At 35.2% G+C, this 27374-nt stretch overlaps 1 protein-coding gene across 2 annotated transcripts in view; it reads left to right on the top strand.

Moving 5' to 3' along the window:
• MIB1 (MIB E3 ubiquitin protein ligase 1) overlaps positions 1–27374 on the top strand; it is a 119028-nt gene that overhangs the window by 49524 nt on the left and 42130 nt on the right. For both annotated transcript variants that reach the window (XM_027127585.1, XM_027127586.1), the window contains exons 10-12: positions 2731–2838; positions 13733–13930; positions 16060–16211. In XM_027127585.1, coding sequence (XP_026983386.1) covers positions 2731–2838; positions 13733–13930; positions 16060–16211 — 458 coding nt within the window. The remainder of the gene's footprint in view (positions 1–2730; positions 2839–13732; positions 13931–16059; positions 16212–27374) is intronic.

Below are 27374 nucleotides of genomic sequence, written 5' to 3' on the forward strand. Positions count from 1 at the left end.
TCTTTGGTGTTGTATCTTAAAAAAAGAAAGTCATCACCATACCCAAGGTCATCTAGGGTTTCTCCTGTGTTATCTTTTAGAAGTTTTATAGTTTTGTGTTTTACATTTAGGTCTGTGATCCATTTTGTTAATTTTTGTGAAAAGTGTAAGGTCTGTATCTAGATTCATTTTTTGCATGTGGTTCCAGCACCATTTGTTAAAAAGATTATCTTTGCTCCGTTGTATTGCCTTCGCTTCTTTGTTAAAAATCACTTGACTATATTTATGAGAAGCTATTTCTGGGCTTTCTGTTCTTTTCCTTTGCTCTGTTTGTCTATTCTTTGGCCAGTACCACACTGTCTTGATTACTGTAGCTTTGTAGTAAGTCTTGGAGTCAGGTAGTGTCAGTCCTCCAGATTTGTTCTTCTTCAGTATTAAGTTGGCTATTCTGGGTCTTTTGCCTTTCAATATAAACTTTAGAATCAGTTTGTCAGTATCCATAAAATAACTTGCTGGGATTTTGATAGGGATTGCATTGTATTTATGGGTCAAGTTGGGAAGAACTGTTAGTCTTTCTATCCATGAACATGGAGTATACTCCATTTATTTAGTTCCTTGATTTCATTCATCAGAGTTTTGTAGTTCTCCTCATGTAGATCTTATACATATTTTGTTAGATTTATACTTTAGTGTTTGATTTTGGGGGGTGTAATAGTAATGTGATGGTATTGTGGTTTTTTTATACATTTCCTTGATTATTAGTAATGTTGAGCATCTTTCTATGTACCTGTTGGCCATCTGTATGTTTTCGTTGGAAAAATGTCCATTCAGATCCTCTGCTCATTCTTTAATCAAATTGTTTTTCTTGCTTTTGAGTTGTATGGGTTCTTTATGTATTTTGGATATTAACTTATCAGGTATATGATTTGCGCATATTTTCTCCTATTCAGCAGGTTGCCTTTTCATTTTGTTGATGATTTCCTTTGCTGTGCTGTGATACTATGTTTTCAGTTTCATATTCTACTTGTTTGTTAGTATATAGGAATGCAATTGACACTTGTGTATTAACCTTGTATCCTGCAGCCTAGCTATAATTGCTTATTAGTTCCAGGAGGTTTTTGGTCTCTTTCAGATTTTCTACATAGATGATCATGTCATCTGTGGACAAGGACAGTTTCCTGTCTTCCTTCTCAATCTGTATACCTTTTATTTTCTTCTCTTGCCTTACTGTATTAGCAAGGATTTCTAGTATGATGTTGAAAAGGAGTGGTGGGAGTGGACCTGCTTGCCTTGTACCCAATTTTAATAGGAAAGTTGGGAGTTTCTCACCATTAAATATGATGCTAGCTGTAATTTTTTTGTACCTAGTCTTTTTCAAATTGAGAAAGTTCCCCTTTATTCCTTGTTTACTGAGAGTTTTTATGATGGGTGTTGGATTTTTTCACACACTTTTTCTGCATCTATTGATACAATCATGTGATTTTTCTTCTTAACTCTGTTCATGTGATGGATTACGTTAATTGAGTTTTGAATGTTGAACCAGCCTTCCATACCTGGGATAAATTCTACTTGGTTGTGGTGTATAATTCTTTATGTACTTTTTGGGATTTGATTTGCTAACATTTTGTTGAGGATTTTTGTATCTGTGTTCATGAGAGAGATTGGTCTGTAGTTTTCCTTTCTTGTAGTGTCTTTGTCCAGTTTTCGTATTAGGGTAATCTGCCCTCATAGAATGACTTAGGAAGTTTTCCTTCAGCTTCTAGCCTCTGAAAGAGATCGTAGAGAATTGGTATAATTCTTCCTTAAATGTTTGGTAGAATTCACTGGTAAACCCATATGGGCCTGGTGCTTTTGGTTTTTGAAATTAATTAATTATTGATTCAGTTTCTTTATTGGACAGAGGCCTTTCACGTGGTCTGTTTCTTCTTGTGTGAGTTTTGGCAGATTGTGTCTTTCAAGAAATTGGTCCATTTCATCTAGCCTATCAAATTTGTGGGCAGTTTCCAGAATATTCCATATTATCCTTTTAATGTCCATGGTATCTGTAATGATATCCCCCTTTTCTTATATTAGTAATTGGTGTCCTTGGCCATTTTTTATAAAAGGTTTTATGGATGGGAGTGAATGTAGTGGGATTAAGGAATTAGACTTGGGTGTATCCATGAATAAGTAATGCATTTACACAACATCTGAAGTGAAGAAAAGGTTGGTTGAAAATTACTGCTTTGTATTAGAACAGTTGTGTATAGCTACCCTGGGAACTCATTTATGTATGCTTCGTGGTAGTTTGCATTTGTCAAACTACCATTAGCATTTGGCTATATTGGCTGAATTGAATTTCTTTATACTGTAGCAGACAGTATCTTTTCTAAAGGTTTTTCCATTCACCTCATTGTTTTTTCTTCATTGAAACAGACTCTGAGATTTAATAATTCAAGTAGATATATACATGCAAAACGAATGTAACTTACTTCCCTTCGTCCCTTCTTCCCCTCCTTCTTTTCTACTTTCACCTTTGCAGACTGCCTAAAAGTTTTCATAACTCTTTGAACAATGGAAATTTCCAAGTTCCTGTATCCCTCCCCAAATTAGAGAAACCAGTTTCTGGTGATCTATGCTAGGATATATAGAACACCAACCTAAATTGTTTTCATAGAATCATATAATTTGCTGCCTTTAAACCTACACTGTATGTATATATTGGCTCTTTCTGATTTGTGACATTCCTTCATCCTGTCTTTTTTTATTTAGGTGAACGGACAGTGTGCTGGTCACACAGCCATGCAAGCTGCTAGTCAGAATGGACATGTTGACATTTTGAAGTTACTTTTGAAGCAAAATGTGGATGTAGAAGCAGAGGTAATTAAAACTAAGCTTAAAGAATATTTTAAGTAAAAATTAATGTCCTAGAAATGGTACTTCTTATCATGAGATGGATTTTTTTCATTTTGAAATTTAATATTAACCTAAGGCTCTTCTGATTGAAAAGAAAAATTTGACAAAAGACAGCTTGAAGCATTTCGTGTTTTTCTGTGATGGCTCAATCTTCTAGGCATAACCCTAAGTGAAGTAGTTGAGTTTCCCTTTGCTATGGTAGAAGCACTATGTTGTTGGGAGCCCAGTTGGATTTACCCATGAGTCATGCTGGGGAAATTGAGGGAATAGGAATATAAATCATGTGCGGCAAGATTTTTCCTGATATGTGACACTCAGAGGCCTTTTGTTGTTGTTGTTGTTGTTTGTCTCCTGAGGGAAAAAGTAAACTAGAATTTGTTTAGTCGTTTTGTTTCCTGATCTTTATATGAGTTTTTGAAGATTTTTATAACGCATGTTTATCGCTCTATGTGTGTATATGTGCTTAATTTAGAGTATATTCTTATTAAAGGAGAAATAAATGATTTTTACTATCATTGGAATTTCATTGTATGGCTGGTATGAGGGATGGCTCCCTTTGTTGTAGCTAACTATAACCTCATCACTTAAAGAGTATATTAGAATTACATTTGTTTTAGTCTAATATAAGATTATTTAGGAATAAGCCAAATTCTATCAAAGTTTAACTAGGCAAAAGGTTGCAATTTTGTCCAAATGACACTCTCATCTGAGGAAGCTATTTAATATGGATTTGAATTTCTGAGGGCTAAATTTGTTGACCAGTCTGTTTTTACTAATTATAAAATTTTAATGACATATATTTCAAAAGAGAAGTCTTACATTATTTTTGCTTTTTTTCCCCAGTTGTATATATCTTGAGTTGTTGGACAGCTACTAAAGAGCCATTGGTTTTGTAGGTGTAAATAAGTCATCTTTGATGTTGGAATTTTTCTTTTGCCTAGAGCTTGAATTTTAAATTAGTATATTATACGTTTGTAAACTATATGAGACGTTGTGTAGAATAGGGATGTAGCTGTGGGGTGGGGAACGAAGTTAGCACTATTTCTCAAGAGTAGGTTTTTTTTTTCCTTAATTGAACTCAAATACAAAGCAAATGGTTAGTTATTACTGTACACATAAGCTTGGAGTTGGAGTGAAGCTCAGTAGGCTAGGTGTTTGTAAATAATTTATCTTTCACTTTGGAAATCACATCTCTTACTAAAGCAGTAAGGTACAGGTGGACTTGTACCATACCTCCTCCTTTGGATTTCCATTCTGTGCATTTTCTGTTTCAAAAACCATTGTAGGCAGATGTAATTTGTAGAAATAGAGTGAAAAAGGAATATTTACACATCAGGTTAAATTAATAACACAGTGTCCCGACTGGTAGAGGAAAAACTACATTTAAAAATTGGATTGAAATATAAATATAACTCATTGCCTAAGAGTAAAACAAAAATTTATCAAAGTTTCATTTTTCTAGAATGTAAGAATTAACATTGTCTGTCATAAACAGCAATATAGTTTGTTTAAAACAGTGATTCTTAATTGGGGCACATTTTTGTCCCATGGGGGCATTTTGTGGAGACATTTTTGATTGTCACAACTGGTTGCTGGGGAGCAGGGGAGTATTACTGGCATCTAATGGGTAGAAACTAAGGATGCTACTAAATATCCTGCAGTGTACAGGACAGCTCTCGCAACAAAGAGTTATCTGGTCCAAAATGTCGGTAGTGCTGAGGTTGGGAGATCCTGGTTTAAAAGTTGGAGAAAATAGCTAATTTTACGAATGCACTTAAAATTGTGATTCATCATGCACTAGCTTGTTTGTAAGTTGATTGGTTGCTATTAATTTTTTTATTATTGGAAATTTTAAACATGTATAGAAATAGAATAGTATAATGAATCCTGTGTACCCATTATTCTACTTCAGTTCTTTTTCCTGGTCAAATTTGTCTTATCTGTACCCTCTTGCCTCCCATTTCCTCCACTGACTTACTTTGAAGCAGATCCAGATATCATATTATTTAATCTGTAAATATTTTAGTATGTATCCTAGAAGATAAGTACTCTTTTCTAAAAACTTTATTGTACCTTTAGCACATGTAGGCACAATAATTTAACAATGAGTTTTTAAAAATCTAATTTTATTAAAAGTTTCGAGGTTAGCTGAAGAATAAAGAGAATAATATATTTTGTTGTCTAGTTATCTCATTCTGTATCTGTATTAATTTTTTTCATCTCCATCAGGAAGTGAGCTCAAGATAGTATAGATGACAGGTTGCAAACTATAGCCCGCAGGCCAAGTCCAGCCCTTCATTTGTATTTTAAAGTATTATTGGAACACAACACACGCATTACTTAATTTTATTGTGTATGGCTGCTTTTGTGCTACAACTGCAGAATTGAGTAGTTGTGTAGTTGTGATAAGAGATCATACAACCTGTAAAACCTAAAATATTTACTTTCTGGCCCTTCACAGAAAAGTTTGCTGGCCCCTAATATAGATGACTATTACAGATTTTAGTTGATTTAAGCTGTTAGTAAGCTAAATTATTTGCTATATATTATACCTTTCAAATATGTGATAAGGTTACATTTTTTCCCTATTTCTTTTTCTTAGGGAAAACTCAGAGCTATTTTGGAAAGTTGGTTGTCTCTATGTATGACCTACTGAGTACAGTAGGATTACATTCTGTTTCCTTCTTAATGTGTAGTCAAAGGCACTGAGGACTGTGAGATCTTAGGTATGTTGATATGGGTGAGCTAATGTTTGATCCTCCAGGGACTCAGTTGTTGTTTTTTTTCCCCCCTACTGATCAATATAATAGGTAAAGGTGTGGAGGATTTATTTTAATGGAAAGGAAGCCCACTTTTAAAAAGTGTGTTCTTTACAGTAAGTTTTTCAAATATAGTACAAATATATACTGAAGATATCAGTAAACTTTAGGTGGTTTCATTATTTAAGGTTAATGAAAATTCTTTTAATGGAGAATATTAATAGTAGGGAACAGTACTCAACATTGTCAGAAAACCCAAGTTGTAATGGTATTGTTGCTGTCTAAAATGATATTGGGTAAAAAGTTTAATTGGTATAAGCTTCAGTTTCCTCATCTACGAAAATAACTGAAAGGGTTGGGGAATAGAGTAAGGGAAATAATTAAGATACCATTTATAATGTAGAACACAATGGGAATTTAAAGTGTTATTATTACCTGTGTTCTTTTTTTTTTAAATTAATTTATTTGTTTCATTTTTGGCTGCGTTGGGTCTTCGTTGCTGCGCATGGGCTTTCTCTAGTTGCAGTGAGCGGGAGCTACTCTTCGTTGCAGTGCGTGGGCTTCTCATTGCGATGGATTCTCTTGTTGCAGAACACAGGCTCTAGGCACACGGGCTTCAGTAGTTGTGGCTTGCAGGCTCTAGAGTGCAGGCTCAGTATTTGTGGCGCATGGACTTAGTTGCTCCGCAGCATGTAGGATCTTCCCGGACCAGGGCTTGAACCCATGTCCCCTGCGTTGGCACGTGGATTCTTAACCACTGTGCCACCAGGGAAGTCCCTGTTCTTATTAAAGATTTCTTTCCAACTAGTGGGAGTTAGCAGAGTTTCTCAAAAAAAACCCAGATGCTAATTCTGTCTGATTCTGCTTATCTAGTTAATGAAAACAAAACTGTATAAACTTTTTATTTAACTGTAATCTGAAAAGGAACGGGCAAGTGGACTTTAAGACTGGTCAGTTTAAGGAAATTCTTTCCTTAAAAACAAGTCAGAACTCAGAATAATAACATCCAGAATGGCTCTAGGAATTGGTATATGTGGTTCCTGGGGATCCATGTTAATTCAGGTTGTGACTAGAGGCTTTCCCACCTCCCTACATGCCCCCCCCCGAAATACTGGCACTATTAAAAACATGGGATGTCAAGAGAAAGATTGGATTTATAAGACACAGAAAACAGTCGTTAAGGCGCCTTTTACAGGAAGGCAGACTGCAATCTAAGATTGCCCAAATAAAAAAGGTCAGGTTTTCAAAGGGGACATATCATAGTTTTATAGTTCTCCCTTATCAGTAAATTTAGTTGTGCAGGTTGGGTCTTAAGAATCGTCATTCGTTGATTCCTCTTTATTTTCCCCATATTCCTCATGTGGTCTATCACTAAATTCTGTTGGCTCTTTAAAATATATCCAGAATGTAAACAGTTTTCATCTTTCCTGCTGCCACTGTGCTTGTCTCCTCACACTTCTCTTCTCCCAGCTATCTTCATGGCCTTCTCTTTCACTTCTTTCAGGTATTTACTCAAACCTTCCTTGGGAGGGGCCATCCCTTGGCTGTCTTATCTAATCTTTTTTCCCTGCTGTTTTTTCTCCTTGGCACTTTCTACTACCTAACATTTACATTTTATTTACTTATTTCATTTATAATATTCTGTCTCCCCCACTAGAATGTAAACTCCATGAGGGTGAACTTTATCTTGCCCATTGTTGTTCTCCAGTGTCCAGAACAGTATTGAGCTCATAGTAGGCACCTAGTAAATACTCATTGAAGGAATGAATAAATGAATGAACGAACAAACCAGAATACACCATTTCCAGACAATCTAAAGGTTTTAATATGATCACAATACCAGCATCTTGATTAACTGAACAAGGTTTAAGGAAAGTAAGATGAAGTATAATATTATATTTGAGAATAATAAAATATTGACCTAATAATATAATAGTTGACCTAATTTACTGAAAATATCAGTGAGTTCAGGAAATATTTAATTTCATTGATGGCAAAAATCATGGGGACTTCCCTGGTGGTGCAGTGGTTAAGAATCTGCCTGCCAATGCAGGGGACATAGGTTCAAGCCCTTGTCCGGGAAGATCCTACATGCCGCGGAGAAACTAAGCTCGTGTGCGACAACTACTCAGCCTGCGAGCCACAACTCCTGAGCCTGTGAGCCACAACTACTGAAGCCTGTGTGCCTAGAGCCTGTGCTCCGCAACAAGAGAAGCCACAGCAATGAGAAGCCCACGCGCTGCAATGAAGAGTAACCCCCTCTCACTGCAACTAGAGAAAGCCTGCACGCAGCAGCAAAGACGCAGTGCAGCCAAAAAAAAGAAAAAAGTCATGATGGTTACCAAGAGGATTCTGGGATGGTGGTGGAGTAGGAAGTACTAGGAATCCATCTCCCCATCTAGACAACAACTGCAATGGCAGAATCTTTCTGATGTAACTATTTTAGAACTCTGGCTTCTGTTGAAGGCTTGCTACTTCCAGGGGAAGGCTTGGGGGTTAATTTTGGTCAATTTCAGCTCTTAGCTCAGCAGGAGCTACACATACCCCACCCTCCAGCCCAGTGACAGGCAGCCAGGTATGTGTTCTTAGATCAGCTTACAAGGTGTTCTGATCCTTGATTGCTGCTTCTGATTATGGAGGTGCAGGCACAGAGGTGGGTAGCCATTGTTGCACCCTCCCATTGTTGCAAACCCTTCCTCATTGGCTGAAGTTACTTCCAGAGGATTTAATGGTCTGTGCTTTTTTCTGCTTCCCCTGCCATTTTTCTTTTTCTTCTTTTTGGGAGCCTGGCATTAAAGACTACGACATTCAAAAGCAACTGCATATATGATGGAAATTAGAAAGGCATTGCACATACCTGAGGAAAGGTACAGGCTCAGAAAAGACCCAAGGAGACCTTAAGTTTACACCTCAGGCTGTAAGCATGAAGACAGGCTAAAACAGTCAAAACCAAACCAAAACCAAAACCAAAAACAAACCCTGCAGAAGGAGAAGGCTCCTGATTTCCAGACTTATGGCATTATTAGATTCAAATGTCCAGTTTTCAACAGAAAAATCACAAGGTAAACAGCGAAATAGGAAAGTATGGCCCATTCAAAGGAAAAAAAAATAAACCAACAAGTAAATGTACCTGAGAAAAACCAGATGGCAATCTACTAGACAATGACTCTAAAACAGTTGTCTTAAAGATTCTCAAAGAACTAAATGAAGATGTGTAGAAAGTCAAGAAAATGATGTGTGAACAAAATGGAAATATCAATGAAGACATAGATCACCTAAAAAGAAACTAAAAACAAATTCCAAAGCCGAAAAGTATAAGAACTTAAATGAAAAATTCATAGGGGAATTCAAAGAGAGATTTAACCAGGCAGAAGAAAGAACCAGTGAACTGGAAGATAGGACAATGGGAATTATCAAGTCTGAGAAACAGAAAGAAAAAAGGCTGAAGAAAAATGAAGAGAGCTTTAGGGACCTGTGGGGCATCATCAAGCGGACCACCATACGCATTGTGAGAATCCTAGAAAGAGAAGGCAGAAAGAGAGAAAGGGGCAGAGAGGTTATTTGAAGAAACAATGGCTAGAAACTCCCCAGATTTGATGAAAGATATAAACATCCAAAAAGCAGAATGAATTCCAAATAGGATGAACTCAGCCCCACATCGAGATACATTATAATCAAACTTTCAAAAGACAAAGAGAGAATCTTGAAAGCAGCAAGAGAGAAGCGACGTGTCACTTGTAAGAGATCCTTTTAAGATTTTCAACAGATTTCTCATCAAAAGCTTTGGAGGCCAGAAGATAGTGGGCTGATATCTTCGAAGTGCTAAAAAGGCAGAAACAAAAAACAAAAAAAGGGGCTTCCCTGGTGGCGCAGTGGTTGAGAGTCCGCCTGCCGATGCAGGGGACACGGGTTCGTGCCCCAGTCCGGGAAGGTCCCACATGCCGCGGAGCGGCTGGGCCCGTGAGCCATGGCCGCTGGGCCTGCACGTCCGGAGCCTGTGCTCCGCAGTGGGAGAGGCCACAACAGTGAGAGGCCCGCGTATGGCAAAAAAACCCAAAAAAACCAAAACCCAAAAAACCTGTCAACCAAGAATCATATATCTAGCAAAACTGTACTTCAAAAATGAGGGAGAAATTAAGACATTCCCAGACGAAAGCTGAGGGAGTTTGTTGCCACTGGACCTGCCTTGTAAGAATCCCAAAAGGGTTCTGCAGGTTGAAATGAAAGGATATTAGACAGTAACCCGGAGCCATATGAAGAAATAAAATCTCAGTAAAGGCAAATACAAGGGCAATTATAAAAGAAAGCATTATTTTAACAACAGTGTGTAACTCCACATCTTATTTTCTACATAATTTAAGAGACTGATGGATTTTTAAAAAACAGTTATTAGCTTGTGTTTTGGGGCATACCGTGTACAAAGATGTAATTTTGTGACATCAGTAACTTGAAAGGGGTGGGGATGGAGCTGTAAACAAGTAGAGTTTTTGTATGTTGTTGAAGTTAAGCTGGTATAAATTCAAATTAGATTGTTATAACTTTAGGAAGTTAAATGTAATCCCTGTGATGACCACAAAGAAAACAGTTATAGCATAAAGGAAATGAGAAGGAAATTAAAACATTTCACTAAAAAAGAGCAACTAAATACAAAAGAGACAGTAATGTAGGAAATGAGGGGGAAAAAAGGCTGTATGGCATATGGAAAACAAATAGCAAAGTTATGGAAGTTTTTCCTTCTCAGTAATTACTTTAAATGGATTAAACTCCAAAAGACAGAGACGGCAGAATGGATTAAAAAAAATATTCTAACTGTGCACAGTCTATAGGAGACATTTTAGATGCAGAGACACAGGTATGTTATTTGTATTTTACCACAATAAAAAATCATTAAAAAAATGATTGAGAAAAAAATGCATGATTGTTATTAAGGCATATTAAGGATTCAATTCAACACCCATTTTGGTTCTTACTAGTAGTAGGTACTATGATACGTATTGGGAGTAAAGATGATTAAGATGCAGTCATAGCCCGCACGAAGCTCACAGTCAAATAAAAATGACAGACTTGCAAACAAATTATTATTCTGTAGTGTGATAAGTGATATGACAGAAGAAGAGTTAAAATAATTTTGTGAGAGGCAGGGCAAGTTTCATAGGAGAGGAGTTACCTGAGCTGAGTTTTAAAGAATGTGTATTTTCAAACCAAAATGTAATGAATAAGAGCATTGAAGTCTGAGAGCAGCACATGAACATATGGGGTGAAGTAAGTTGGTAAGTTAGTTTTATATATGAGGGAACATGGCAGCAGATGAGTCTGGAATGGTCCACAGAAGTAGGCTTTAAAAGAGGTTTGTTCTTTATATAATGGAGTTACATTAAAGAGTTTTAAACATAAATTCTGTGTTTTACAAAGAGAATTCTGTTTTTTGTGTGAAGAATAGATTGGGGTAAGAATGCTGGGTGAGCTGTGGCAGTAGGTCAAGTGAATGAGAATGAAGGAAGGTCTGAATTAATTAGCTGTAGAATTGGACAAGAGAGAATAGATAGCCATAGAATTTGGTGTTTGACCTAGGGGTTCAGGGAAAGGAAGTAGGTGAGCATGACCTACAGATCCTGATTTTGTTGACTGTACAGTCTGTGGATATATCAGCTAAGGGAAGAGTGGAGCAAGAGGAGGTTTTGGAGGCTGAGAGGAAACAGAGGAGCAGGAGGATAGAAAGAACCAAGATCAGTTTAAGATTTAATTTGAGGCCCCTTTGCAGATCTTTTTAGGTAACCGTTTGGGAGTGAGCTACTGTGTTGTCCCTCAACATCTCGTTTGTTGGCAGTATCAAAGACAGGATAATGACCTCAATGTTTGAGGTTTTTTGGAATATTTAAGATAAATTCGGAAGAAAGCAACAAAACCTGTAAGTTAAGGTCTTTGTTCAACTGAGATTTTCTAATTTAGAATAAAAATCTGGAAATGAATTGTTGTTTTCTAGTGTGTATATGTATTTTACAAAATCTTTATAAACTTTCCTTGTGTATTTCCCTTTGACATATATTTGGATTTTAAGGGTTTTTTTTTTAATGTAAAAAAATTGTTGACGGAACCTGCACAAAAGTGTTTCGGTAGCAGTTTTCTAACAATCATAAATATATGGTACACTTCATAAATAGTTCCTGTTTTTATTCAGTGAGTGTTAGTGGATTCCCATTTTTTTTTTTTTTTTTTTTTGCGGTACGCGGGCCTCTCACTGTCGTTGCGGAGCACAGGCTCAGCGGCCATGGCCCACGGGCCCAGCCGCTCCGCGGCATGTGGGACCTTCCCGGACCGGGGCACGAACCCGTGTCCCCTGCATCGGCAGGCGGACCCTCAACCACTGCGCCACCAGGGAAGCCCGGATTCCCATTTTTAATGGTACGAGTACCACTAGATAGGCTTAAAAATTATAACAGAAAAGAAATCCAGATTGGAGGTTAGGAAGATCTTACATCTAAGATTCTGAATGCTGAAATGTGTTACTAGAGAGGTTAACAATACATACACACAAACATATTTTTTTTTGTAAGAAGCTTGTTTTTCTGGAATGTTTAAATATAATGCTACTCAGAGGAGCAAGAGTTGAATCTTAAATCTTTCCTGTGGTAGTTTGCCAGTTCCTTTATGCTTAATGTTAAGAGGTAACAAAAACTCCTAACCTTGTTTAGCTGGAATGTTAGTAAGGTAGAAGTACTCCTGAGTCTTGGATTCCTACCTTTTCAAGAATGGTTGTCAAGTCGTCATGGACTTCTACTTGAGCGGTTTTACTTTTAGTATCTGTTTGAGAAAATATGCAAAGACCATAAACTGTTCTGAATTCAGCAACTGTTTTGTTCATTTGTTTTAAATATATTTAACCACAGCGGTATTTATCTGTGTTATCTTTGAAAAGTAGTTCAGATAAGCTCGAGTGCCATGTGGAGTTTCAAACCACTTGCAAAAACTAGAGTCCACCAGGGGCTACCATGGGTTGGAGAAAGTCTGAGAGTATGCTTACATCTGGGTGTTAAAATTTGAGATGTGTATGGAATAAAGACAATACCCTTATAATATCCTTCTCCATCTGCATCTAGCAAGGTAATGAGACTCTTTTTGGTATCGACTGTGTTTATTATCTTTATGGCGTAGTACAAGCATTTTCTTTTTAAAGCAGTTTCTTGCATTTGAAAAAAATTAAAGCAGTTGGGTCTTTTTCTACCTCTCGTCTCCTCAGAAACATGCCAGCAGAAGGTGAGGCATTGCTACTGGATTCCTCTGAAATAGTTTTGGAATTTTGGATGTATAGAATTGTACTTGTTTATGTTTCATTTTTATCTTTAAATGAAATACTTAATTTTTTTCTGTTCTTAAATATACAGAAAAGTGTATGCTCACCAGCCAGAGATAACCAATGTTAACATGTTGATATATTTCTCTCCCTTAAAGCTAGTTGAGATCAGGGCTTCCCTGGTGGTGCAGTGATTGAGAGTCCGCCTGCCAATGCAGGGGATGCAGGTTCGTGCCCCGGTCTGGGAGGATCCCACGTGCCGCGGAGTGGCTGGGCCCGTGGGCCATGGCTGCTGAGCCTGCGCTCCGCAGCGGGAAAGGCCACAGCAGTGAGAGGCCTACGTACCGCAAAAAAAAAAAAAAAGAAAGAAAGCTAGTTGAGATCATACTGTTTGGCATTCATTCTTTTTTTTTTTAATTACTCAATCCCTAGCGTAATTTTTATGTTATTAAAAAATCTGTGTAACATTTTTTTAAATGAAAAAAACTTCATATAGTTGTGTCGTGATTTAACATTTTCTAATGTTGGTTTACCATCATGGCTGATAAATTAGGAGTACTGAAGAATCAAGCTACTTCTGATATAACTATTGGTCTGGTATATGTGTGCATGATATAATGATCCAGATCATCATTTATCTTTGGAGTTAATCACGATTCAAGCGAATTTCTAGTTATTTTGTTGGCTCCATTCTGTTTTCTGTTTCCTTTTCTCACATTAATATGGTTCTTAATGAATTATTATAGCTTCGAGTTTTATTTTTCTTTCTAAAATATTCACTGACTCAGATTTAAATGCTGCTGTTTAGGATAAAGATGGAGATAGAGCTGTTCACCATGCAGCTTTTGGAGATGAAGGTGCTGTTATAGAAGTGCTGCACCGAGGCAGCGCTGATCTGAATGCACGAAACAAGCGCCGGCAGACACCACTTCATATTGCTGTCAATAAAGGTCACCTTCAAGTGGTGAAGACTTTATTGGACTTTGGCTGTCATCCCAGTCTTCAGGTAAAACCTTTAAAGGAATATATTCTGCAGGTATTGCTAGGATTCTATTAAATGGAAGTACTAGGTTTTGTGGTAAGCATTCTTTTGTTTTCAGTTCTTTTTTGTATGATCGATCATAGTAAATGATACTGAAGGTGTAGACTGTCATAAAATTGGCAGTTATTCCTTCTTAGAAAAGCCTTTTTTAAGAAAGTGTCAGTAAATCGATTTTGTTTGGGGGAGTTGGGGATGGGGACTTGTGAAAATATCGGCTCTGAGTTGATTTGATTTAACTTTATTGATCATGATAGTGAGCTTCACCATTTCATTATAGTTACTTCAGAGGTATCAAAAGTATTTTAATTGTAGCTTAATTTATCTTAGAGTCTGGGTCTAGTCATTAATCCAGTCTTGGAAGATTTTCTGATTTGGAAAAAATATATAGGGTTTTAGGATTGATTTGTAGTAGGACCTAATTTTTGAAGAGTCACCTAAGGAATGATTCTTCCCATCTGAAGTTTTGGCAACCAGGTGAATTAAATTGGATAGATCTCAGAGAAGTAATGAAGCAGAAGAACCAGAGTAATGGGACTGAGGGTTTGAGAAGAACTGAAAGAATCAGAGATTTTGTTTAGCTAGATGGTTACTACGGACTGATATTTCTGAGGTATATCCATTTTGGAACTGATGGAGTCGAGAACCGACAGCTTCTGAGTGGATGGCTGGATTGGAGGATAGGGGGAGGAATTGAGGGGAGTTAATCTGTTGAAGGAGTGGGAATTTATACCTGCTAACTTTTTTTGTCTTGGATGGGAGGCAGACTTATCTGTTGAGAGTGAGTGGGGATTGGTAGGTGTAGAAAGGGTGATTGAGAAGAATGATGAAGGTTTGGAATAGCTACTGTGGGGAACAGAAGGCAGGATAGATGAGGACCTGTAGAAGCTTATGCCAGCCATGTTAAGAGCCCATCTCAAGTTGGAGACTGTGAATTTTTAGTGCCACCAGATAGGCGGATAGAAGTTGGATTGTTGGTTTGAACTTGTATTGGGATTTTTTTATGTGTGTGGATGAATATATCACCAGAGATTGGCAAACTTTTTATGTAATGGGCCGGATGATATTTTAGGCTTTCATATGATTTCTATCACAACTGTCCAACACTGCCATTGTAGCCTGAAAGCTGCTGTAGATAGTACATAAATGGATGTGTGTGGCTGTGTTCCAGTAAAACTATTTACAAAAATAAGTGGAAGACTGGATTTGGCATCTGTGGTATATGCCGTAGGATAGGCTATATATGGCTTTACTGAGAATAGTATTTATGACTATGATATGAAAAAGGTCTAAATTACCCATTTATCCAAATGACTGATAGTGAATAACAACTTATTGCTAAATCATTGATTAATGAAAAAAGTACCTTGAGAAAAAGGTAGACTGAGACTGTCAGATTTTCTTTTTCATTTGTCTTCACTTTGAGTTAACTAGCCACTTTCCTGCCCTTTGAAAACATTTGGATTAATGATTCTCAACTGTGACTGCACAACACAATCATCTGGGGAGCTCTGAAAAACTATTGATGCCTGGCTTTCACCCCCAGAGATTCTGGCTTAGTTGGTCTGAAGAACAGCCTGGGTATTGGGATTTTTTTAAGAACTCCGCACAGATTCTAAAGTGCAGCCAAGGTTGATAACCACTGACTTTAAATTCATTACTATGGGACTCCCAAGACTGGTGTAGGTTTGGTGTGGAATTTTAGAGTATAACAATTAATGGTAGGAATGTGGTATAGCAGGCCATTGTAAGCTAATAGGGGGGCAGCTTTTCCACCTCATTAAATTTTGTTATTTGCTAAACTATATTTGAGGGTACTTCTTTGATTTTCTTTTTTATTTTCTTTGGAAAGCTACAGCATGTTTATTGTCTTTTCCATCTAGACTGAGTAGGAATTTCTTTACTATAATGAGGCTAATATTTCTTGCCTGCATTTTAAAATTTAACACACAGCATGTTTTATTAACGGGTTGTAGGATATGACTTCTGCTTTTGTTTCTTTGTTCAGTAGTTCATTGTAAGTATTAACATTACATATAATGATTAATTGAAAAAGAACTAATGAAAGTCTCTTTCAACTTTTTTTTAAAAAAAAGGATTCTGAAGGTGATACCCCTCTTCATGATGCAATAAGTAAGAAACGTGATGATATCCTGGCAGTTCTTCTGGAAGCTGGAGCAGATGTTACCATTACAAATAATAATGGATTTAATGCTCTACACCATGCTGCACTAAGAGGAAATCCCAGGTAAAGATGTCACGTTTTACTATTTTATATGCAATTTTAAAATATTTTCCTGTTGCTGGTTCTCTTTTTCTGATACTTATGAGGAAATAATTTTGGTTTACTTTAATGTTTTAAATTGTTTTGAGGTCTGTGGACGTTATGAACTTCATTAAATAGATCAGTTTTATATGGTTTTTTTTTGGTTAAACTAATACAAGTATTATGAAATGACTATTTAAATATATATTAAATATGGATATAAAGTATCAGGAATACTTGCTTATATTCTAAAGATTTAATTAAAATGCATTCCATTTGGAGATTTATGTTTCTTCAAGATCATTCTCAGGTGTCCTCTAGCCCCATGTTATTTATTTGCATGGTAATTATTTTTTTAAACTTGTGGCTAAATAACATTTATTAAGTTACCTGATTTCTTTTTAATAATATAATTACCTATAAACTTCTAGTATAGAGGTCCTCCAATCATTGTTATAGTAATAGGTGGTCTACTGAAAAAAGTGCTTGCTGGTTAAAGCTCGAGAAAGACTTTTGGGAAGTCATAGAATTCATAAAGGATCTGTGAAGTCTCACAGAAAAGGAAAATGGTTATTATCTTTGCTTAACCTAGAACTTTCTATGAGTGAATTTTTTGGAACAACTTTACCTTGAGAAGCATTTTAGAAAATTCTACATTAGATGTCTTCTGTTTATAGTTGAATCAAGCCCATGTATATTGACTGAGGGAGATATTTACTTAGAAGTTTATTTTCATAATTTAATCTACCCTAAATTAAAAAAAATTGAGATATAGTTGACATATAACATTATATTAGTATCAGGTGTTACAAAATAACGATTTGATATTTGTATATATTGTGAAGTGATCGCCACAGTAAGTCTAGTTAACATCCATCACCACGCATAGTTCCAATTTTTTTTTCTTGTGGTGACAACTTTTAAGACCTATTCTCTTAGCAGCTTTCAAATGTACAATGCAGTATTTTTAACTATAAACACCATGAATTCTTATTCATGATGTATATTGCATTTTTACATCATGTTTCCTTTTACATTTTTTTTTGTTCTTTTTTAGCTTCTTAGGATCACCACTAGAGGGTGAGCACAGAGAACAAAAGGATTTTATTGTGATTGGTAGCTGTAACAATTGGTGTATAATCTAGGATGAAATAAATGACAGTGTTTTAGGTTATATCTTGATTTGTTTTTTCAAATTACAAATATTTGAACACTTCATACGTTGGCACTGTAAAGGAGACACAGTAGTATTATATGTTCCCTGCCTTTCAAATAAAAGATGATAATGACAGCATTTACCACATGCCTGGCCACTAGTAGTATATATGCATTATCTCATTTCAGTCCTTTGAACAGCTTTTTGAAGCAGGTGTTAATATCCTCATTTTATAGATGAAGCATATGGGGCTTATAAAGAGATGAATTTACTTATTCAAGATCATGCAGCCGACTAGTGGAACAGTTGGAACTTGAGCAAGGTCTATTTGACTTTAGATTCACTGATCTTAGCCACTTCATATTATTTTCTGTGTATTACAGTCTGTATGTGAGGCAAGACTGGAACACGTGGACAGTGAATGATTTAACTAAGAATGTATTAATATATCAAGCTCACTTCTTGTGCTTCATGAGCCTGTCTTTCTAACTTTTATCTCCTGCTGATTAAAATTCCTCTGCCCAACTTGCCCTTCAGCTACATTATACTACTCTCTCTCCCTAAAATTGTCTGCTCTCTTCCTTCATTTATTCAGCATTTTCTTTCATTAAGATGCCCTTATCCCTTCTTTTTCTTAACCAGCTCTCTTCCAGAGCTCCTATGTATCATCACTGAAGTTATTTTCTGTTTGCTCTATACTTCCTTGTTCTGTGTTTTTGTTTTGTTGCACTTATAATCTGCTTTGTGCTGTCGCTTAGTATGTGCATTTTTATGTTTCTTTCTGTTAAAATTGTGGGCACAAATATTTATCTGTGTATCTCCTGTAATGCCTTGACTATACTGGGGACTCAATACATGTTAGCCTTAATTTGACAGTCAGGACAGTGTTAGATATCACAGGAGTATATGATCAATTAAAATATAAATTCTGTAGAGAAACGGTCAAGAGTTGAAACAAAGCAATTATTTCAAATTAGGATGGTCAAAAAGAGATTTTATTGAGGGAATTTAATTTAGGTTATAATATTTTTAAGTTATAAAGTTTAAGATAGACTGAAAATTAAAGTGTTTAGGAAGTAACTTTTAAATATTTTGAATTGTTTAACTTTATTGAGAATAGGCATAGTATATTTAATAATGTTGAGCCTATACAAGGAGGAAAAAAAATACTACTTCTGTTTCTTTAATTCTTGAGAATTCCTCTGGAAATTTATAACAGTGACTCCTCCAACCAGATAATTGGTGTCAGGTGACACAAAAAAGAAAGGAAAAAAAACTTCCATTCTACAACAAAGTGGTGCTTTAGTTAAAGGTACACACTTCTTTATTCCTGTTTCCTTAAGACATTTCATGCAGTTTTGACTGTATATTGCCCAATAAAGTGTGATTTTAATTGGACACAAAAGCATATCAGAAGATAACACAAGTTATATATTGGTTGTAATTGTAACTTGGGTTGTTTTGAGTTCTTTTTTTCTATATCAAGTTTCATACTCTTAAAATTGGCTTTTCTATCCTGGTACTGACCAGTGATGTTTTAAGACAGAAGAAACCATTTTAACTCAGAATTAGAAAAAAAAAAAAGTCTTATCATTTTACAACTGAGGAAACATGTTTGGAGAGGTGAAATATCTACATAAGTAAAAAGGTAGCAATGCTTATTAGTATTTTGTTTCTTTTTTGAGGATTAAAGTCTTTTGGTTCAGGGTCAGAAGAATTAGATACCTTCTGTTTAAGTCTGTCTATAAGATTCTCTGCAGTGTCATCATCTCCTTTTCCACCTTACCTATCAATGTTCTATTAAATAGCAGTAAAATTAAATGCTAATCATATGGAAGGTAGTGACTCAACATTTCTGGAGTTTTATTTTATATAATGTTACATTTTTCTTTAATATAAAAATGTACGTGCCCACACTGTGACATCCCTGTTATGGTTTCAGGTGACCTTCCCAGATATTTTCTTCCTTTGAAGGAAGTTTTGTTTTTTTAGAATTGTGTGGCATAGTCTACATTTCAATACCATTTCTTTTCTGAAGGATAAGAAATTTAATACCAAGAGACCATAAATGAATAAAATAATTTTATTTGAAAGCCTTATGTCATCCACACATTTTTCATAAAGCTGTTTATAAACATTATTTACCATTATGACTCTTCCAAGTAGAATTAACAGTAACAAATTATTTGATTTAAACCACAATCTGAGTAATTTAAATAAGTTGAAATTAGTTGATGTGATTGATATTGATAAATGAAAACGCTGGCTGTCCTGTAGTAATCAATGCATAGCTACAGCTGGTTGAAGGGGACCAAATCCATTGAAGAGGCGATTTGGTTCCATTTTACCAGCTCTAGCAAAGCATTGCAGTGCCGCTAGTTTGGGACCCAGAACAGTTAAAATGTTTTTTATTTAAAAAATTATGGTTATGTTCCTTCCACAAATGTTAAGAGATTCTCATATCAGTATTTCATCCATTGAATGTAAAACTTTATGTTTTGAAGGCACTTTTCCTACTATTTCCTACTCTAGTCGTGCAGAAATCTTTACCCTTTAACACGTCTTTAGTGCATTAAGGAGTTATCAATGTACATCTTTATTTTTAGCACTTTTGCTTAGTTCTTAAATTCAGACAGTGACCTGTTTCAAAACCCACACCATGTAAAAGAGCAAATAGATCTTGATGTGTATCAGAGTAATTTTATCTATTTATCCTTGGGCAGTAAACCAAATAAGTAAGCGAAATAGGTTAGGGAAGAGCACTGCTTAGTCATACTTTTCTACTGCCGCTGCTTTTTAAAATATTATACTTAAGGACTAACAGCAAGTTGCTGACGGGGTGGAGGAATGAGTAGCCTTAAGAAAGTACCTCTGCGTTTTGGTTTATAAATAGATGACACGTATATTCGGTGTATTGCTTAGACTTGTGTTGGAAGGAATTGCCATGCATGATAGCTTATTTTTCTTTCTTTTTGCTTATGTAGTGTTACTAATCATAGGTTAATAATTTAACCCTTTTAAAGGTCTAGTTCCTTGACTAAATTCTCTGTCATTTTGGGTACAGCTTGCCTAGTTACTTCTCATTATCAGCTTAATAATACATTGACTTGTGGTTAGTAATAATCATGAATTTGAGTATTAAAACTACCATTAAAACTCAGTAGAACAAATTTTTGTTATAAGGGGATTTCAGTATTGGGAAGGGATGTCTTTTGAAAATACTTGCTTGAAATAAAAGTTTGAGCAATTTATAGTTTGCCTATAAGTGCTCTCAGTGAAATATAGAGTAAAGAAATAGTTATCTGTTTTGAACCAAACTGGGAGAAGGTCAACACTAATTCAGGCAATATTCAAACAATTCTCATATTAAGTATATTCTCCATCTGTTGGTTGATGAGTATCGTGCTGCGGGTGAAATTAATGTGACTACAATTATTTCCATCATTTATTCTAATAGAAATGAAACAGGTGTTAAATTGCGTGGACTTCAGTGCTGATGATAGTAATAAAACTGGCTTCTATTTTTACTAGTTATATGGGAGCCGTTTAGCAGATCCAGTTGCTCAAGTGTGCTTTTGGATGGCAGTTCAGTTTCATATACTGGCCATATCGGGGCAAGGAGAGGCCGTGGAAAAAAAATAGTACAGCATTTGATAATGTCAGCATCTGTTATCCCTGTCAGCGAGACAGTTGAAATGTTTGAGTTACACCAGTGTCAGCAGATGCCCAGAGTTTAATATGTACTCAGTTAAAAATGAACAGCTGATCTAAGTGATAGATGTGACATTTTAGAGTGATTGAAAATACTCTTAGGTATGTTAAGTTAAACTTGTAAGCACTAGAATCAGTGTATAATTTTACTTTTTCAAATGAATAACAACAGATGCTATCATTTTATTTTCTAGGGATTATATACTCTTAATATTGTAGCAACGAGATTCTTAGTTGCTGGAATGTTTTAAAATAATTATTAAAAACATTTATACCTATAGAATGAGGAATATAATTGTTTATTATAAAACATGGGTGTAGTAATACCCTTTGAGTAGTTTTATAGAGGAACCTCTATTTTTGAGGTATATATTGTCAGTTTTTGGTATTTAGGGCATGTATAATTAAACTTAACAAATGGAATATGCAGCTTTGCCATTCTCTTTGTAGATGATCAGAAAGAAGGGCTATTCTTGAGTGAGTTAAGCTTTGAACTGATTTTTTCTTTGAAAATGTGGAATTTTAAAATTATGAACTTTTTGTAACTTCCAATAAATATTCAGTAATTTATATGCTACCATATCTAATAGTCATGCTCTCATTCTTTATAATCTGCCGATAAAATGAAAATCATCTTTTGACAATTATCTTGTTGTCTTATTAAACAGAAAATTGGATAACCTTATAGCCATTTCTATTCAACTGTGACACAAAAAATTTATACATGTAATACATGTCTGAATACTCCAGTCAAAATAAAACTTTTAGTAAGAAATGATTAGAATATATGAATATTAGTATTTATTTTTTCAAAGTCTATTATAGTAGCTTAAAGTAGGTACTACTTATAAATTGTTGCTAAGAGCTATATCATGTATAATTTATTAGTATATAAATATAGTACAAAATAAATTTTATATAAAATACAAAAAAGTATTTTAATTATCTAACATACTATAAATAGTAGGTCTATCATATTTATAAAAAATTGAATTATAATTGCATAGTACTAATAAAAGATGGTTATTCTTTCTGTATAAATTGGTTTCTTGACTATAGTGTTTTCATTTTATGTGCCCTCTTTGGAGAAAGCAAATTCAAGGATAATATAGATAATAAATTAATTTATTTTAAATATTTGGCAGTCTGTGACCAATGTGCCCTGTTGACTTACAGCTACTTCCCAGAATTTTGTCATTTTTTATGAATAAATCTTATGTCTTGATTCATTCTAAGTACTTACACAGCATTGCAAGTGGAGACTGGATTAGGGAGAAGGACAAGGACCAGTTTTTTTTCTTCTGAGAGCAGAATTTTACTTGAAAGATAGCCTTTTAAAATCATAACTATGTCTATAGCTTTCAAAAAGAAAACCTAAAACAGCAAAACTTGCTTCAGAAATTCCTCTAATATTATTAAATTATAAATTTATCAAAATATGAAGAAGAGCTGTTGAAATGCAAATGAAGTTGGCTTTTGTTAAATCAGTCAACACTACTAATATGATATTAATTTAAATTAATGTCAAATTGTGGAGACAGAAAATAGGTCATGTGTATCCCTCATTGTTTTGTACTAGTAATACTCTTTTTTGTATTCAAATTTTAATCATGTGAAACTTAATTTAAAAAATGTAAAATGTATGCATAACTTAAAATATTTAAAAGGAATTTCATGATAATTTTAAATCTACTTCAGTAAAACTTTTTTTCTTCACAGAATATAAATCTTAGCAACATTTAGTTTCCATCTGTAAGTAGTAGGTACATTTTTCTGGTGTTAGTATTGCCAAAGGTCATCTCTTTGATACTAGGTTAATTTACCATATGAAGGTCATTCACATAGCTGCATTCTAGTTCCCTCTTGGCGGTTTATTGCCTACCAAAAATACATACTTCTTTACATTCCATAGCATTGTATGTTCATATGGGTACATAAAGAAGTATGTACTCTGAGTAGGTATTACTAAGTTGTTAGCTGTAAAAACACGAAATGTTTTATTTTCCCATTTGTTAGCAAAACATTCAGCTTACTGATGGAGAGAAATGGTAGATCATTTGCAGAGACTATCAAAGACTAAACTTTATAACAAATTTACCTGAGGCATGGCATTAGTGCCATTCATGGTTCCTTGTTTTTGGTGGACATACACTTTTAAACTTTGACCAGTTATCTGTTGAACTTTGTCCTGGTTTGGTTCTGCAAGAGATCCATAGTACCAGTGGGGATTTACAGAGTGTATTTCAGATATTGGTAAGATCAGCCTAGTGTTTCTTCATAGTCTTCAGAGGAAATTTCTTCTTGTTTTGTAGTTTGCTTCTAGATCCTACAAGTAGACAATAATTAATTTGATGCAAATTCTTTTTACAAACTAAATGTCTTATTAAAAACTTAACAGCCAATTAGTACTTCTGATATTAACTCTAAAGTTGAAAAGACAAGGAGAAAAACCCGATCTTTTTAGGGTGTGAATGAACTGAATTTTTAAAGATGATGATTTTTTTTGTTAGTTTTTTTAAGGTCATAGATAAGAACTCATGATCATTTGAAAACGTCTTTGTTGTTCCTTTCTTTTTATTAGTTACTTACCTGAATTTTGCACTTTGGTGCTCCTTTTGGGTTAAATATAAATTTAGATAGATGAATTAATATCTAATTTTGGTGAATTGAGTTGTTTTGATTCTTTGATTTTTTTTTTTAATATAAAGGATAAGTACCAGAACAGTACTGTCCAAAGTCTCACTTAAAAACAGCCGAAAGGTATTAGCCTATGAGCAGTTGAGTTTTAGCTTGATCATTGAGCATGAAAAGAAATTGTAATTGGTGAGTTGCCTTTTATTATTGTGGTATTAAAAGGTTAATTTAAAAGAAAACCATGAGAAGTTTTCCTATTTGAGAAAGGAAGGGAAGAAAAGACACAGAAAGTAGAATTTCTGCAGCCTGTGATAAAAAGCTAGTGCAGCTTAGAGAGAGCAAATCAGAATGTAGCAGCAGATAGCCCAGTACTACAGCAGTTTCAGCAATGCAGAGTTAGAATTTCACCATGCACATTCTGATTTATTTTTGTGCCCAACTATTAGAGTTGGCATTAAAAAGTATTTTGTGATCTACCAAGTATCTTGGTTGACTAAACCTTGAAATAGTTAATAGTTTTTAAACGGTAGTATACTTTGGAAGCAGGATGTGATTTACTAGGGATGCAAAACCACCATTTAATCTGAAACAATAAAAACGAACTCTTTAATAACGTAAATGACAGGAATGGATTTGTACAAGTTTGAGATCAAGAGTTACCTGTCATGATATTTAACAGCGTTCCTTTTTATTACTACATAAGCTCTCTACTTGAACTGTGAAACTAGGCTGTGCCCAGATAGAATTTAATCTAACAATAAAAACATGTATCGAGTCAGTAATAGGTAAGCATGCAGAAAGTCATAAGCATCCTTAAAAGTACAGGCCTATGGTGCTGTGTTACCTGTAAGCTTAGTGTCATGCAGCATTAGCAGCAGGAAGAGAGATAAAGACCTAGAGAGTCACATCAGCAGCAGCCATCTCATCTTGATTGTTTCTTCACTCTATTTGCTGAATTAGCGCTTCTTTTCATGAGCCGGGTGAAGTAAGGGGGAAGAAACAGTGAACACAGAACCTCACCTTTTAAGATAAATTTGAAAAACAAATGAACAAACAAAAATAAGTCAGCCATCTTTTCCCTCTCCCTTCCCTTATGCTTAAGGGAAAAGAAAAAAAACTACAGTAAAATTGAATCAGCGTTGGCCATTTGATTTGGAATGTCGTATTACTAGTATTGCACAGTTATAAGCACCTTGTATCTGCTGGACAGAAAGTTAAGCTACGGAGGAAGGTTGCTACAACAGCCAAGAAAATGAACCTCACTTATTTCTCAGATGGAATGCTTCAGAATTGGGGAAAAAGTTGCAGAGGAGGTTAATTTTATAATCTAAAAAAGACATAAAAACCCAACAAAAACCAAAACACACCTTGCTCCCCCCAAGTAACTGTAGACATTCACCCTGTTTTCTTTGCGCACCAGAATACATTGGGGTCTTCTGACTTCTGAGGAAATATTCTGCGTCTTTCTTGCTGTGAGATTTTTTTTGTTTGTTTTAGTTTCCAGGATTAAATGGTAGATCTGTATTGAAGCTACCTTGTCATATCCCGAGGTCAAGTCTGCAAGCAAGGTCAGGACTTCCACATGGTCACTACAAAGGTTAACTTATATTCTTCCCTCAGTGGCCACAGGCTGAACTGTTACAGCTTTATAGGCAGCTAAGCATTTGAAACATGCACTCCCAGGCAAACAGACTCTCTTGTGCCTCTCTCTTCCCTGACCATATTTAGTCAACCATAGCAAAAAATAGTCTCTCAGCTGTCGATTGTCGATCCAGAAGCTGAGGAAGCCTCTATCTTGCTTTCTGCCTATTGATTGTTCATCCTGCGGTCCAAACACTGCCTTGCCATTTGTCCTGCCTTTTTTTTTTTCCCAAAGCACTGCCAAATAAAGCGGTCTCTCATGTTTCCACTTACACATCCCAGATTTTCACTGAGCTTGCGCTGAGACTAGGAAAGCCTGATGCGGCTGTCACTAAACTTAGATGCACTGCAGAGAAAAAAAGAAAGAGGAAAAATATTACCCTGGTTAGTAGCAAGACAGTCTTTAGACAGATATGGAACAAGTAAAATCCCTCTGCTGCCAAAATATGTTTCATGACCTGATTTTTTTATTGGTAAAAAATCAGGATAATGATATTTTATACAGCTAAAGGCCTGAAGGGATTTTGTAATGTTACCTTTTAGAGCTAATTGTTGCTATACACTCTTTTTAAATTTAATAAATAATATTTGAATGGCAAATTCGTAAAAATGGTAAGTAGAACCTATATATTGAGGGTGGAGAGAGATCACTAAGGAAGAAAGGAGTAATGTGTAAATGAAATCTTGGAAATGCTACTTAAAACTTTTAATTCATTGTCAATTTGAGTAAATTGTTTTGTAGTACTTAGGTGAGAAACAGTGTCCGGAATGCTTTTGAGTAATTGTGTACTTCTGTATTGAAACTATATATACTTATATAACTATTAAAATGCATTAGTTAAATTTTATTTTATGCTCAAATATGAAGTGGTTTTTTCCTCCCTTCTACATTGCCATTCCACTTTTATTTTCTGAAATAGCATGTAGGCATGATCATGACACACTTTACTGCAGACTTAAATAGTCATTAACCTATATGTAACTTTGCCACATAGTGTATGTTGCAGAGGAAAAATACTTTTGCTATAAATTTAATGGCATATTTACCATAAATTTTAATATTGAAGTTTATTTTTTAGCCAAGGAGAAAAAAATATAACATCAAATTCCACAAACCTATGGAGATACAATTTAAGATCTTACAAACCTAAGAATGCCCAAGAGAAACCAACTATACCTTGTTCTTAATTCAAATATAGTCTCTTAAGTATCGATTCAGTTAAGAATCAAGAAAAACGGTTATCAGTTTTCTGAGCTTATTCTCCTAGAAGGGAAATTTGTCGTCGACATTCTTTTTGTCTTTAGCATTTAATAACATAGCAGTTTAATTTTTTTGGATGGCTGTTTTAAAACAGTGACATAAAGAATGCTTCTATAGATATTTGGCAGTTTTAAAGAGTCAGCTTTTCTAGATATTGAAATAATTTTAGACACATTGTGATAAGATGACACATCTCAGAGTGTTAAGATAGGTTAATTTTCGGGTTTCTAAATTACCCCATATTTGCTGACCATTTTGTAGCAGTAAAAGTACCCCCCCTCAAGCAAACACTCATATAGTGTATGAAGGTCCAGGTACTCTTCTAAGCCCTTTAAAATTTTCATAACGATCCTATGAAATAGGATTTGTGATTCTTCTCACATTTTATAGATGAGGAAACTGAGGCACAGAAGGTAAGTAACCTGCTCAAGTCATTAGCTCTTCAGTTTGCTGGTGCCAGAATGTGAGCCCAGGTAGTTTGGCTTCAGACTGAGATCTTCACCACTGTGCCTGCTGTTGCTCTGGTTTCTGAAAATGCAAGTAGTTAGGGAATGGACTCTTGGGGACTGGAACATAAACCAAAAATGTAGCATGGTGAGCATTCTTGCTCAGAAAGATGGTTGTTCATTTGATTGTTTCTTCTTTTGTTCCATTCAGCTAAACTTTGAGCACCTAATACTGGGTGCACAAAGCGGGTATAAAGATAAGTAAACTACGCTTCCCTGCCTTACATCATAGAAGA

This window comes from Aethalodelphis obliquidens, unplaced genomic scaffold (assembly GCF_003676395.1).
Source record: "Aethalodelphis obliquidens isolate GAN/ISIS:26980383/991018 unplaced genomic scaffold, ASM367639v1 scaffold32, whole genome shotgun sequence".
Taxonomy (NCBI): domain Eukaryota; kingdom Metazoa; phylum Chordata; class Mammalia; order Artiodactyla; family Delphinidae; genus Aethalodelphis; species Aethalodelphis obliquidens.